Source organism: Saccostrea cucullata, unplaced genomic scaffold, assembly GCF_032062105.1.
Source record: "Saccostrea cucullata isolate Sc308-1 unplaced genomic scaffold, CSIRO_AGI_Scuc_v1 ctg4, whole genome shotgun sequence".
Taxonomy (NCBI): Eukaryota; Metazoa; Mollusca; class Bivalvia; order Ostreida; family Ostreidae; genus Saccostrea; species Saccostrea cuccullata.
The window spans coordinates 1,005,548-1,018,809 of NW_026920828.1; the positions used below are offsets into that span (position 1 = coordinate 1,005,548).

The window sequence follows — 13,262 nt, forward strand, 5'->3', positions numbered from 1 at the left end:
ACGAAGTCACTTGGGCCTGTGAAATTACTTGGCTATATCCATAATTTGTTATATCCGAATAAGGAATTCCTTAAATTTCTATAGCTGGGGATCAAAGACAACTTCGCTATATCTGTGAATTCGCAATATCCGTGTTCGTACTAAACAAGTTTTGCTGTAGTCATCTAACTTCCAAGTGATTACAAATTGGCAACAAATGTAATGACATAATCCACAGATTTTGGGGGGAATTGCCTGATACATTCGTAAGTTAACATACATATAAATACTGGTTTGCTAAACCTCCTTATTAACTAAAGGTAAATCCCCAAATTAGCATATTCCTAAAAATGTGCAAGGTCTTTTTAAAATTATAAAATAAAACAGTATTTTGCAATTGTTTAGAAATCGATCAGTTAGCTTATGCTTGCCTTTATAGTTCCTCAAAAACTGAATATACACTGTAACTTATACACAAAGTAAGCTTCAAGTGAAACAGAAGACTGTGGCTAACAATACGGTGGTCATTTAGTCAAATACACAGATATATATAATGATGCTGCCATACTTAGACACATTCATATCATATGATGACCATACCAATGAAGCAAATCCAAAAAAATCTAGAATAACATTGTAAATCATGTTCAATTCTCGAGTGTCATTACATTCTGAAAAAAGTGTAATCAACATTTAGGCATCATTCATTTATTCAACCATTAAGACAATTCATATCAACAGAGAATGCAACTAATGACAAGTACAGAAAGAAAAAATATCACAAATTAGGCCTTTTGAAAAATAGTTTGGAAGACCTCTCCCAACCAACTGGCCAATAATGGTGCGACTCAAAACTTTACATTCCAGGTTACAATATTTTTTTCATTTTATTCCTTTCATCCCATAATCAAATATGTTGAAATTTTGTGGAAAAAGATCTCCCCTACCTACTGACTCAATAATTTTACCCTAAGTCGGGAGAGGGCAAGCAAACATTTCAAAGATGGCCTTATCAAAATTTTCCTACATATAGAAAGTATGTTCTTTGCAACCAAACTGGATATTTGTAACTGAGGCTTGAATATAACCAGAAGTCTCTGTCGAGACTGTAGCTCTACTGGTTTGTACTTATAAAAAAGAAAAATATAAAAGTAGCAGGTGGGACTTAAAACTTTACAGGCTACAGCAATAAATAGATTAAGTCTCTTTTTGAGGCAAGACTGCAATAAGACTACAACTGTAGGAGAAGCTTTTCATAAAATTTTACAGATTTTTCAATTTAAATTACTATGGCAACATAAATCATGAAAATCCAAAACACAAAACTGATAATTATGTATCTCAGTGTAGTTTGCTTGTGTGTCAAGTTATATTAAAATCAGACCAACACTGTAGTAGGAGTAGCATTTTGAATGGATTTCAAAAAAATTCTATTTTTAGTAACCATGACAACACCGTTCATTGAAATAAAAAACTGATAAATAGAATTATGTATCTTAGTGTAGTCTACTTGTGTGCCAAGTTATACTGAAATCAGATTAAAACTGTAGGAGGAGTAGCATTTTGAATGATTTTCACAAATTTTTAGTAACAAGGCAACACCATTCATCGAAATTGAAAACCGATACACAGAATTATGTATCTCAGTATAGTCTATTTGTGTACCAAGTTATATTGAAATCAGACCAAAACTGTAGGAGGAGTAGCATTTTGAATGATTTTCCCAAAAATTTCTATTTTTAGTAACCACGGCAACACCGTTCATCGAAATCAAAAACCGATATACAGAATTATGTATCTTAGTTAAGTCTACTTCTGTGCCAAGTTATATTGAAATCAGACTTTAAACTGTAGAAGTAGCATTTTAAATGATTTTCACAAAAATTTCTATTTTTAGTAACCATGGCAACACCTGTCGTCGAAATCAAAAACCGATAAAAAGAATTATGTATCTTAGTGTAGTCTGCTTGTGTGCCAAGTTATATTGAAATCAGACAAAAACTGTAGGAGGAGTAGCGTTTTGAGTTTACAGACGGACAGACAGACAGACAGACGGACGACGGACACATTACTATCGCATAAGCTCTTCTGGTCTCTGACCAGTAGAGCTAAAAATGAAAAAATCAGATGGAATTTTGTTCATTACTGACCATAAACCAGTACTTCACCCATTATGAAGAAAATAGAAATGAAGTGGCAGTATTTGTAATTATTGTTCATGCTGGTTATAATTAGCTCTATGACATTTCTGGTAAATTTCTACTCTCTCAATTACAAAGTATATTATAACAGCTCTCAAAATTGTCTACCAAGGCCTTCAAAGCCTTTAATGAAAATAAAAGTAAGCTACACAAAAACTGGGTTCACTTGATCACTGATTCAATTTGTTTTATGTCTTTGGCAAAATTATAAAGCAAAGAGATGTGTTAATATTTTTATAATATGATCACCAAAAAATTGCACATTAATATGTACAATATATCACAATGCTATATGCATTACGCATACACTAAATAAGTTGTTCACATTTATTTTGTTCACAGATATAATTGTAAATTTCAATTTATGTTAAAGCTAAACAAAGGCCCATGGCCTACATTGCTCAACTTATATAGGTCTGTATGGCCATGCTGTTTATCAGGTTTACAACTTTCCCTATGTAAATAATGTTAAAATCATAAAAAATCATATATTTACAAAAAAAAGATTAAACTTACTCTGTTATTATATACTAAGATGACTAACTTGTTTGTTCTTGATGAATTTGAGACACATTCATATCAGATTCAATGTCAGTATAGTCTACTCCCTAAATGACAGGTGCTGTCAGGTAACATAACAACTGTTCTTTGTATAAATACAAGTTAATACTAGGATCTATCTGTATCAACGTAATACCACTACTTATATAATGCATCTGTAATTGTATCTCTAAATTTGACTTTTGGCACAAAATTAAAATCACAATGCAAGCTAATAAACATAAACACCTCTAACATACAAACTGCAGGTAGTAATGTTAGGCAACTCTTGTAAAACAAGAAGTTAATGAACAAGACTAACCACATGATCAACTGAGAAATAAATTTCAAATTACAGACCCTTTTCTCTGATTTAAGGACCTTGTTTCAATCAAACTTTAATCCATTGCTATAATATATATGTCACTGCATGGACAACGAAGAATACAATGCATGTAAAATATATAATGTATACTTGCTGAGAAATTCAAAAAGGCGTCGAAATTGATGTGCAAAACTTCGCAATCATATTGCATTTTTTTAAGGATCTAGTCTTAACACAAGTTAATGGAATGCTTTCATAACTGACAATAAGCTTATTGCTCTTTGTAAATTCTAATTTCCTGCATGTGTAAAATTTGAAGAGGTATGATGGCTTCATTCTAAAGAGTAGATATATATATATATATACATGTACATGTATATTTATTTGACAGTGTAACTGAAACCAGTATCCTTTCTAGATCCTTTTAATTTGGTTTAAGCAGCTTAAATAAATTCAGTTCATAGATCAAATGCATATTAAACCATCTAAAAGTTATACAGATGTACATACTTCTCAGAATTAAAACAAGACAAATATATGAAAATCTGAGATTTTCTTCAATTATGCAATAATGGAAAATTTTCAATTTAAATCTGATATGTGAAATAATGTCCTCCTAAAAAATAGACAAGACAAAAGTCAACTATGATTCACAGTGGAATGTGAGATCTATAAATATGAGCAGTTTTGACATGAAAATAAAAAGTAATTTCTTTATGACAAAAACACTCAGGGACAGCAAGAGAAGGAAATATTTCATGTAAATTGTTATAAACACTTCATCCGACACGGGTCTAATGTCAGCTTTGCTGATTATACTCTACAAGTAAATAAAACCCACCTAACCTCAAGTCCACAATCTAGATGGCCTGTTATGGTAGAGACAGACTTAAAATAAGTTAATGAATCAAAATGAAAGACTTTTCCTCTCTGAATCACCCACTGTTTAATGTTTAGTTATTCGATGTATTCCAAGTGTCTCCTGCTCCAGTTATAACTGCCTTGCTCGCACAGCCTCTTTTACCCAGCATCCTTTGCTGCAGTTTTAACTTCTTCCTCAGAGATTATTATAACCTCTTTTACCCAGCATGATTTGCAGTTGTTATAACTCCTCCTCTTCCTCTTCCTCAGGCAGTAAGGCCAGCCGCTTCTCGTCCGTGTAATTGGGTGATTTATGGAAGCCATTCTTTATTGTGTTGTGGTTGGGCTCTCTTCTCAGTTGACCATTTAATTTAGTTTTCTTTTTTCTTTTAAATATAGTTTTATCATCTTGATCCTCATCTAAAACACCTGTCAAACAGAACTCCAGGTAAGACAAGTAATATTATATTTGTACTAGAATTTAAAAAAATTCTCATAAAGAACAGCATTGAAGATGCAGAGCCCTCAATAACAATTATTTTTGTGTTGTACAGCCAGTTAAGAATGATCAGTCGAGTTCTACCTGACTTTGCTTATCTCATGTCAACATGCTAAGGCAAGACTTGCAGAATTAGAAACAACATTTCCATAAATTTCACGTTTTCCAGACATAAATAGTGGTTTTAGTCATTAAAACTAAAGAATCATGTACTAGAGCTTTGCAATAATTTTATGGACAAGTGCATTAACATTTCTTAAAACAGAATTGGAGATTAATCAGAAGCAATATTTGTTATATTTTCATAATCTATTTTTGAAAATACATTGTATTCCTTTCAATTTACTAATGTGTACGGTTTAATAAAAATAGATTGACACTTGGGCAAATGATTTTCATTGGGCATTAAATTATTTCATAATACATGTAGCTCCGTGTGAACACTATCTGAAGCTAATTCTAATTAAATATTGATGCATGTGTAAGGCCAGAATTTAGTCACAGGCCACGTATCAGTTGTTAGATTTATGTATCTATGCTACTTTGGTTGAAAAATAAAGGAAAATTATGTTAATCGCTAAATTTATACAGTCACTATATGACTATTATGTCAAATGGATCTGCTCTGCATACATGACGTGATTTACAACACTGCTTACCTATGATTAGAAGGTCATACGGTATCGGATCTAACTTACCTATGATTAGAAGGTCATACGGTATCGGATCTAACACTGCTTACCTGTGATTAGAAGGTCGTACGGTATCGGATCAAACACTGCTTACCTGTGATTAGAAGGTCGTACGGTATCGGATCTAACGCTGCTTACCTGTGATTAGAAGGTTGTACGGTATCGGATCTAACGCTGCTTACCTGTGATTAGAAGGTCGTACGGTATCGGATCTAACGCTGCTTACCTGTGATTAGAAGGTCGTACGGTATCGAATCTAACGCTGCTTACCTGTGATTAGAAGGTCGTACGGTATCGAATCTAACGCTGCTTACCTGTGATTAGAAGGTCGTATGGTATCGGATCTAACACTGCTTACCTGTGATTAGAAGGTCGTATGGTATCGGCTCTAACGCTGCTTACCTGTGATTAGAAGGTCGTATGGTATCGGCTCTAACGCTGCTTACCTGTGATTAGAAGGTCGTATGGTATCGGATCCTCTCCTTTGAGGAGGTATAGAATGGACCGTGATGGCCACAATAAGTGAAGAAGAATTAAGTAAGACAGGAGGTCTGCTCCATTTGTTATACCTAAAATACATATGTAGAATTAGCTAGGAGTAGAAGTGAACTGAATTTTTATACCTAATAAGTAAAATACACAAGTAAAACAGAATCAGGAAGGAGGGAAGATCTGCTGCATTTGTTTTGCCTAAAATACATAACCAGCAAACTACATGAACTAGTATCATTTAGCCTTTCAACTATACATTTGAATTCCAACTTCAATATTTTAAGCTAGCAGATCAGTAGTTCTAACAATAAAATAATACAAATAAAACAAGAGACCCATGGGCCACATCGCTCACCTGAGAAGCTTTGACCATTCTGTTCTTTACCAGATTTCCTCCTTGTAATACATAATGCATCCCCACCCTACCCCACTGATCATAATTAAGACATTAAAAATCAACACTACTCCAGGATCCTTCCAAGTGCACATAAGTTTCAGCTTTTCTGGCCCAGTGGTTCTTGAGAAGAAGATTTTCAAAGATTTTTCCTATATATTTCTATGTAAAACTTTGATTCCCCATTGTGGCCCCGCCCTTCCCCCGGGGCTCATGATTTGAACAATTTAGAATCTACACTACCCCAGGATGCTTCCACATAAGTTTCAGCTTTTCTGGCCCAGTGGTTCTTGAGAAGAAGATTTTCAAAGATTTTTCCTATATATTTCTATGTAAAACTTTGATTCCCCATTGTGGCCCCGCCCTTCCCCCGGGGCTCATGATTTGAACAATTTAGAATCTACACTACCCCAGGATGCTTCCACATAAGTTTCAGCTTTTCTGGCCCAGTGGTTCTTGAGAAGAAGATTTTCAAAGATTTTTCCTATATATTTCTATGTAAAACTTTGATTCCCCATTGTGGCCCTGCCCTTCCCCCGGGGCTCATGATTTGAACAATTTAGAATCTACACTTCCCCAGGATGCTTCCATATAAGTTTCAGCTTTTCTGGCCCAGTGGTTCTTGAGAAGAAGATTTTCAAAGATTTTTCCTATATATTTCTATGTAAAACTTTGATTTCCCATTGTGGCCCCGCCCTTCCCCCGGGGGTCACGATTTGAACAATTTAGAATCTACACTACCCCAGGATGCTTCCACATAAGTTTCAGCTTTTCTAGCCCAGTGGTTCTTGAGAAGAAGATTTTTTAATGACCCCACCCTATTTTTGTCTTTTCTTGATTATCTCCCCTTGTGAGGGGACTTGGCCCTTTATTTTAACAATTTAAATTCCGCTTCATTCATGGATAATTTGTACCAAGTTTGGTCAAAATTGGCCCAGTGGTTCTTGAGAAGAAGTCGAAAATGTGAAAAGTTTACAGACGGACAGACAGACGGACAGCTAGACGGACGGACGACGACAAAATGTGATCAGAAAAGCTCACTTGAGCCTTCGGCTCAGGTGAGCTAACAATACATAAAAAATAACAATATATAGTCTCCTCTCATATCAATTATCAAAATTATTCAATAAAACATATTTATGGCATATGAACGTGATGAAGAGTTTTTACCCATGGTACACTTACAAAGCATTATTTTTTTCTTCCACAGAGCGGAGAACTGTGTATTGAGGATAACTAAAACTGGAAGATAGATAAACCAGACTAAGAAGTAGGCTCCAAACTGCTGGAGGAACTGTAGTCTAGTCTCCGGACACCGGCTGGACAGGAAGGTGTGTCTTAGTTCTACGATAAACCAGATCATAATAACAATCCGGAATCCACAGATCAGGTACCCCGGCCAGGTCTGCCACTCATCCTTGTTAGAAATGACATCCACCTCAAACTATAAATAGATACTTACATGTAAATGTCAATGAATTCATTCAGGTACATGTACCTTGTTAGAAACTAGAGAGCAATGAGCTCACTAAATGATGCCCCCACCTCCCATATGAATATAATGACAGTGTCCATGTTTTGCTATGGGAAACCCAAAATATGTGTTGGATCAAAAAGTAAAATAGGAGATGCATAATGGCATTATGTAATAAAGATTCTCTGAAAGTCTCATCAAATTTCATTCAGTGGTATAAGAGGAGTAGCAGATAAGAGATGGGTACCCCAAAGCTAATAAAAAAAATTGGCATTGGTCTGCAGTTTAAAAAAGATGTTTACCTTCATTAAACAACCAGTGAGAGGGGTACTAGTATACAGATAGTGGGACAGAGAGTAACCTTTATCATATTTTCGAGTAACAGAACGCTACAAGAGATAACAGGACAACACTGTGACATCCCTAGTACAGATAACTCCAGTATCTCTGTGTATTTGTTCAGTCATACTACTCTCCTCTTCCCATATTTATAGGTTTGCAATTCTACCTGTCAAGTACCTACTACCTTGATAAGATTCCACAACTCCTTCAAAAGTGGTACACGTATTTAAAGTGATTCATGATAAGAAATGTAAATGTGCTATATACAATAAACTCAAACTCAATCATGGTCAATTGGACCACGGGAAAAACTTGTATCTGAGAATTTAAAATATTAATTGAGATAAACATTCTTATGGAAAAGTAACTGGAAGACTTCCAACTCACTTCAACATAATCAATTAACCATCAACAAAAAAAGGATACATTTTCAACATGTTCAAAGGTGTTTGAAATACAGCTGAACTTCATTATCACAATCCTATTTTGAATACCACAGATATGTTAATGTTATATGGAAGTCCCTACCACTTTTCCTGGATATATTTTACCCTCAATATTTCAAGGCCTCAGATTTCTCAAAACAAAATTTTTTTAGTCCCATCAAGTTCCAGTTAAGGAGGTTGGACTGTATTTTTGTGACTTACCAGGTTCCACAGGAACAGGACACAGTTGAGCAGCGTGTAGATCCCCCACAGAGAGAAGACGGTCTTCTTCCCCCGAATGGTGGGCTGGGTGATCATCCAACCCTTGGCAAGAAGTAACAGACTCAGCATAAACAAACACTGAGCCACCGTGTCTATAGCATTACCTAAAACGGCAATCCAATACACCCCTACTCCATTGGAGGCAAATACGGCTACATGAATAAAGTTACAAAATATTCCAAATGCTTCTGTGCATGTGATGAGCAGCAAAAACTTTGTGAGAGAATGCCTCTGTTTGGAATAAACATAAAACCAGAAGGGTACTATGATGACGTACACACCGAGGAAACCCAAAAAGGTTTCAAAAATATCATGTTCCTCAAACGAAAACTGATGTTCCACTGGGTTCCATTTCTTGTAAATTGGGTCACCGTTAACCAACCAGATGTCATAATCTATTGTGATGTCATCATCAGAACTGACCCAGGAACAGTTTTTATTGGTCGTATTTCTGTAGCAGGCAACTATACTCATATACCAAAATCTGTAAATACAATGCAAGCAACTTTTTGTTATTTCATATATTCTCTGTAAACACCTAAAAACTAGCAGTTAATTATACTCATACAACTTACATCATCATGTAAATAGGACATAAAATTTCAAAAGTTACAGTGACAATTAAGTATTGAATTGTAAATTTTGGACATATTTCATGTCATACTAATACAAACAACCACTAGTATGCTTACAAATAAAACATTAAATTAGCATGCACTTATTGGCTTTGCCTCTGGAAATAAGTTTGATCACAGGAAACTGCAATCTCTCATTGAAATACTTTTATTTGAATTTTCTGATTTTTCACTGATACAAAAAATAGACCCCAGAAAGTCGTGTACCTGGTAATTTGATCTTAAACCAGGTCAGTTATAAGGTGCCCAATGAAATTATTGGTCATTCTTTGTGGTGAAAAATACATTGTTTTTAGGGTGCCGACCTTTGTTCATTAAAGCCATGTATGTTTGTGGACTTGGAAGAAAAACTAAAATACTTGAAATGATTTTTAAATTATTAATGTCTGTTTCTATTATTTTTTTCTGTCTCTTTAAAAAAAAAAATCTTTGAAAAAACTACTTTAAAGTACTGGTAGTTCAAATAATTAGTTCTTTCAAATAATTCAAAAATCATTTCAAGTATTTAAGTTTTTCTTTAACTTCCACAAACTTTTTATATTAAGTATCGATCACTTCAGAAATCAAGATATCTGAGTCACCAATGACTATCATCTTTTTATGGCTTGTTTCCATTAATTGAATAATTTTGTCACTAATTTTTGATTGATGATTTGTACAAATGGAAACTTATTGATAGGAAATCCAACATTTTACTTTCATTCATTGTAGATTTGCACATCTGTGACTCTGCTCAGAAGCTTAAAGTTCATTTTGTTCAATATCACTTTCCCTAAAAATATGATAAAATGGTGCTCAGGAGAATAATAATAGGGTTGGAAACATGTTTGCACGTAACAGTTGAATCACTGTGGATCACGAGGGGTACACATCTGTGGTCCTCTTCAGTTATTCGGTTTATTATTGACTTGATACATGTAGTTAACACTCAACAAGTATAAAGAAGGAAGTACTGTAGCTAACAATAACATCTTGTTTTTATATGTCTGTCATTTTGTTGAAAACCTACAAAGATATTTTTAATTTTTCAATTTCTGAATTTATTAAGCAAATTTTTAATTATAATTCATACTTCACACAAGTTCCTAGCTTAAGAATCAGGATAAGATCAAGGTCATGGGGTTTGTCAAGAATCTAACCAAGTTTATTTGGATAAGATCAAGGTCATGGGAATTAGAAATGCTATTTAATTGTTGGGCCCATGATTTTCATTAATATGCACAAGAATCATTTACGGTAATGACAATAGGCAGGTAATGGCTAGATGATGTGTCATTTTCCAGAGTAAGTCATTCTGACAAAGGTCACAAAAAATAGAGATATTCAAAATTTTTTTTCAGTCAAGAAGTCTGTATTAACATGATTAATGGAGAAGCCCTTTTTAGCGCAAAAAAAAAATACATGTATATGTCATGATAAACACAGAAGCCCTAGTCAAAGCATTGAAAAGATGTTGCCAAAGTTAAAATTTGGAAAGTAGGTGCAACTCAAAGATCAATGTTAAAGAGGTCAAATGTGTTTTTATCACAGAAAAATCTTGTTTTAAGGAGAACATATGTGAAATATGAAAGCCATTGTTTCAAACATTCAAACATTATGGGCAAGGTTAAAGTTTTTGCAAAAAAACTTTAAACAGACAGACAGATGGATAAATTGACAAATATCTATATACATGTCCCAAAATGTTTGAATATGGGTTCATAAAAATCAAAAATGTAACTCGACCTTTCCTATGTCATTAAGATTTTCACTAACATAGTCAAAACCAGAAGACAACAACTCCAGGTAAGGATTTTTATGCCCGACTGCAGAAACCAACAGGTGGAAAAGAAATACTGCTGTTTATATCAATTAGTACTTTATCACCATCCATCTTGACAACAATTTAAAAGAAAGAAAGGTTGCAAAAGTTTAAATTTCAAGTGGGTGTAAATTTAAAGAATAGGAGTTTGTGCCATGTGGGTCAGTGAACATTTCCTGTTGAGATGAAAACATTTTAGATTGTATGTGGCACACTTTGCCAGAATATGGCTAAACTTCCCTGGCAATTTTCTTAAAATCATCAGGACCATGGTCTCATGAATATAATATAACATCTATTACAATACCTAAAAAAAAATGACACCCTGATTCCACAAGAGGAAATTCTGCACATCTCTGCCAAAGCATTCAAATCTGTTTGAAGGAGTTTTATTGGGTGTTTATAGGTGTTATTCCAATGCCTATTATAAATGGTTTTTGTAGAAAGGTTCAAATGGGAGATTGTCTGATAGAGTAAAACGGAAATCTGACCAAAGACTGAACGCCCTTCATTTTTCTTTCTTTAATACCAACAGTTGTAAAACTTACTAAGTGACACTGTCAACTAGTTTTAATGGTATACATTGTTGCTAATACAAATAACTGGATGAAGTTACACTTCTAGGAGATTTTTTTTCAGTTTGTGTCAGAGAGGCAGGAACATAGTCCATGGTGAAGGTATATGCCTCAGCATATGCATGCCTGACAATAATATAATATGATATAACATTATTAGCTTAATGTTACAATATCAAGATCCTAATAAACGTGAGGTTTCTTCCTACTTGACCTCACTAATAAACAATATTTGGACTCTGTTACATCATGTATGATAAATTGTGCATGATGCAGTGCAAATACACATTTATTGAAAATGCTTTGAAGTTCATGTTTTCTTTAAAAGATTTCACCATAAAGTACTTATAATTGTGTACCGGTATGTCTTAATCAATTTTCTCAACAAACTTCATGTAGAACCAGATTTATCATGGTTGCTGTTACTTTCTCTAGGTCACCAGCACAATCTCTTGATTAACTAAATAGCTTGATTTAAATTTTATTAATAGTTATTCAAAATAGCCTCATTTTGCTATTCAATCACACTTTTTCATCAATTATGTAATTTTTCTGGGATATTTGTAAAAATATTGTATCGAAATACCTAGTGTTGTATCGTTCATCTGAGAACATGAATTGTTGACAAAAATGCTACCAATTCCAATGGTCAATTTTTATTATTCATAATCCATCTTAGGTAACATACTTTTAACAAAATGCATTCAAAAATATTCTTTTCCAGGTTAAAAATTTCTTTCTTCATATAAATGAAAGAAATGAAGGAATCATACTTATGTGTTACGAAGTCAACTAGCACAAAGCAGAGGTGATTAAGAACCATAGAAAGTGCAAAAGAAGCAAAACAATGAAAACAATATATTTTTTAAATTTTATGTACTCACATGTGAAAGAAATAATATTAAATACTTATAGCGAGCGCAGCAAGCTCAATGTAGACAAACATGTAAGAATGAAGGATCTTTTAATTCAGAATTTTCTGTACATACGTCAGGCAAATATTTGTGTGAAACATTCCCATAATTCCTTTACTACCGATATGTCCTTTGCATCAATAAATAATAACGTAAAGCATTCAAGGCTTTCAGTTTGTAGAAATCTTTAAAAGAAACAAAAAAAAAAAATCGACAAATTTGCACTAGGTCTATAAAAGTTATCTAGTTTCAAACAGATTTTAGGCTGTCTTTTAAAAAAAAAGTTCATATCGAGCTACGTGATGTCGTGTGACATCATATGCGAGTAAATTTCTATGTAAATCGTTTTTTTGATGTTTTAGTTGCTATTATATTTTTAAGTGTTTTTATTACAACAGTTTTGCCCCAACAGTCACACTGTAAACATATTACTAATTTTCTTTGCAAGAGAGAAAAAATCAAAAGAAGTATAAAAATGACATACCTTGGTATTTGTTTATCCATTATTTTATATGTAAATTGATAGTTTGGAAATACATATTGATGGAGTGTCTTCATAATTTACAAAGTTTATTTTTAAAAGGACATGGAACTCTTTAATTTGTAATTTGCTGTCCCTTTTGGTTTGCAGTCTTTATCAAATGCCACTTCATCAATTTTTTTAAACATAGATTTACAAATGTTGGTTTTATGTTGTTTGTTTAATTTTAAAATAACATTTCCAAAAATATGAGAGAAGTATTCACTGTCAACAACAACTAGTGTTAACGAGTTTGATGAATTGCTATTCGTTGTTATATTTCCGTAAAAGAATCCTTGTGAAAAGTCTTC

At 33.5% G+C, this 13,262-nt stretch overlaps 1 protein-coding gene across 1 annotated transcript in view; it reads right to left on the reverse strand.

Moving 5' to 3' along the window:
• Positions 1-341: 341 nt before the first annotated feature.
• LOC134258349 (uncharacterized) overlaps positions 342-13,262 on the reverse strand; it is a 31,443-nt gene continuing 18,522 nt past the window's right edge. Inside the window, exons 3-7 of the mRNA XM_062740874.1 lie at positions 12,916-12,983; positions 8,447-8,990; positions 7,169-7,427; positions 5,544-5,666; positions 342-4,335 (exon numbers count right to left, since the gene is read on the reverse strand). Of these exons, the coding sequence (XP_062596858.1) occupies positions 4,148-4,335; positions 5,544-5,666; positions 7,169-7,427; positions 8,447-8,990; positions 12,916-12,983 (1,182 nt within the window). The 3' untranslated portion in view covers positions 342-4,147. The remainder of the gene's footprint in view (positions 4,336-5,543; positions 5,667-7,168; positions 7,428-8,446; positions 8,991-12,915; positions 12,984-13,262) is intronic.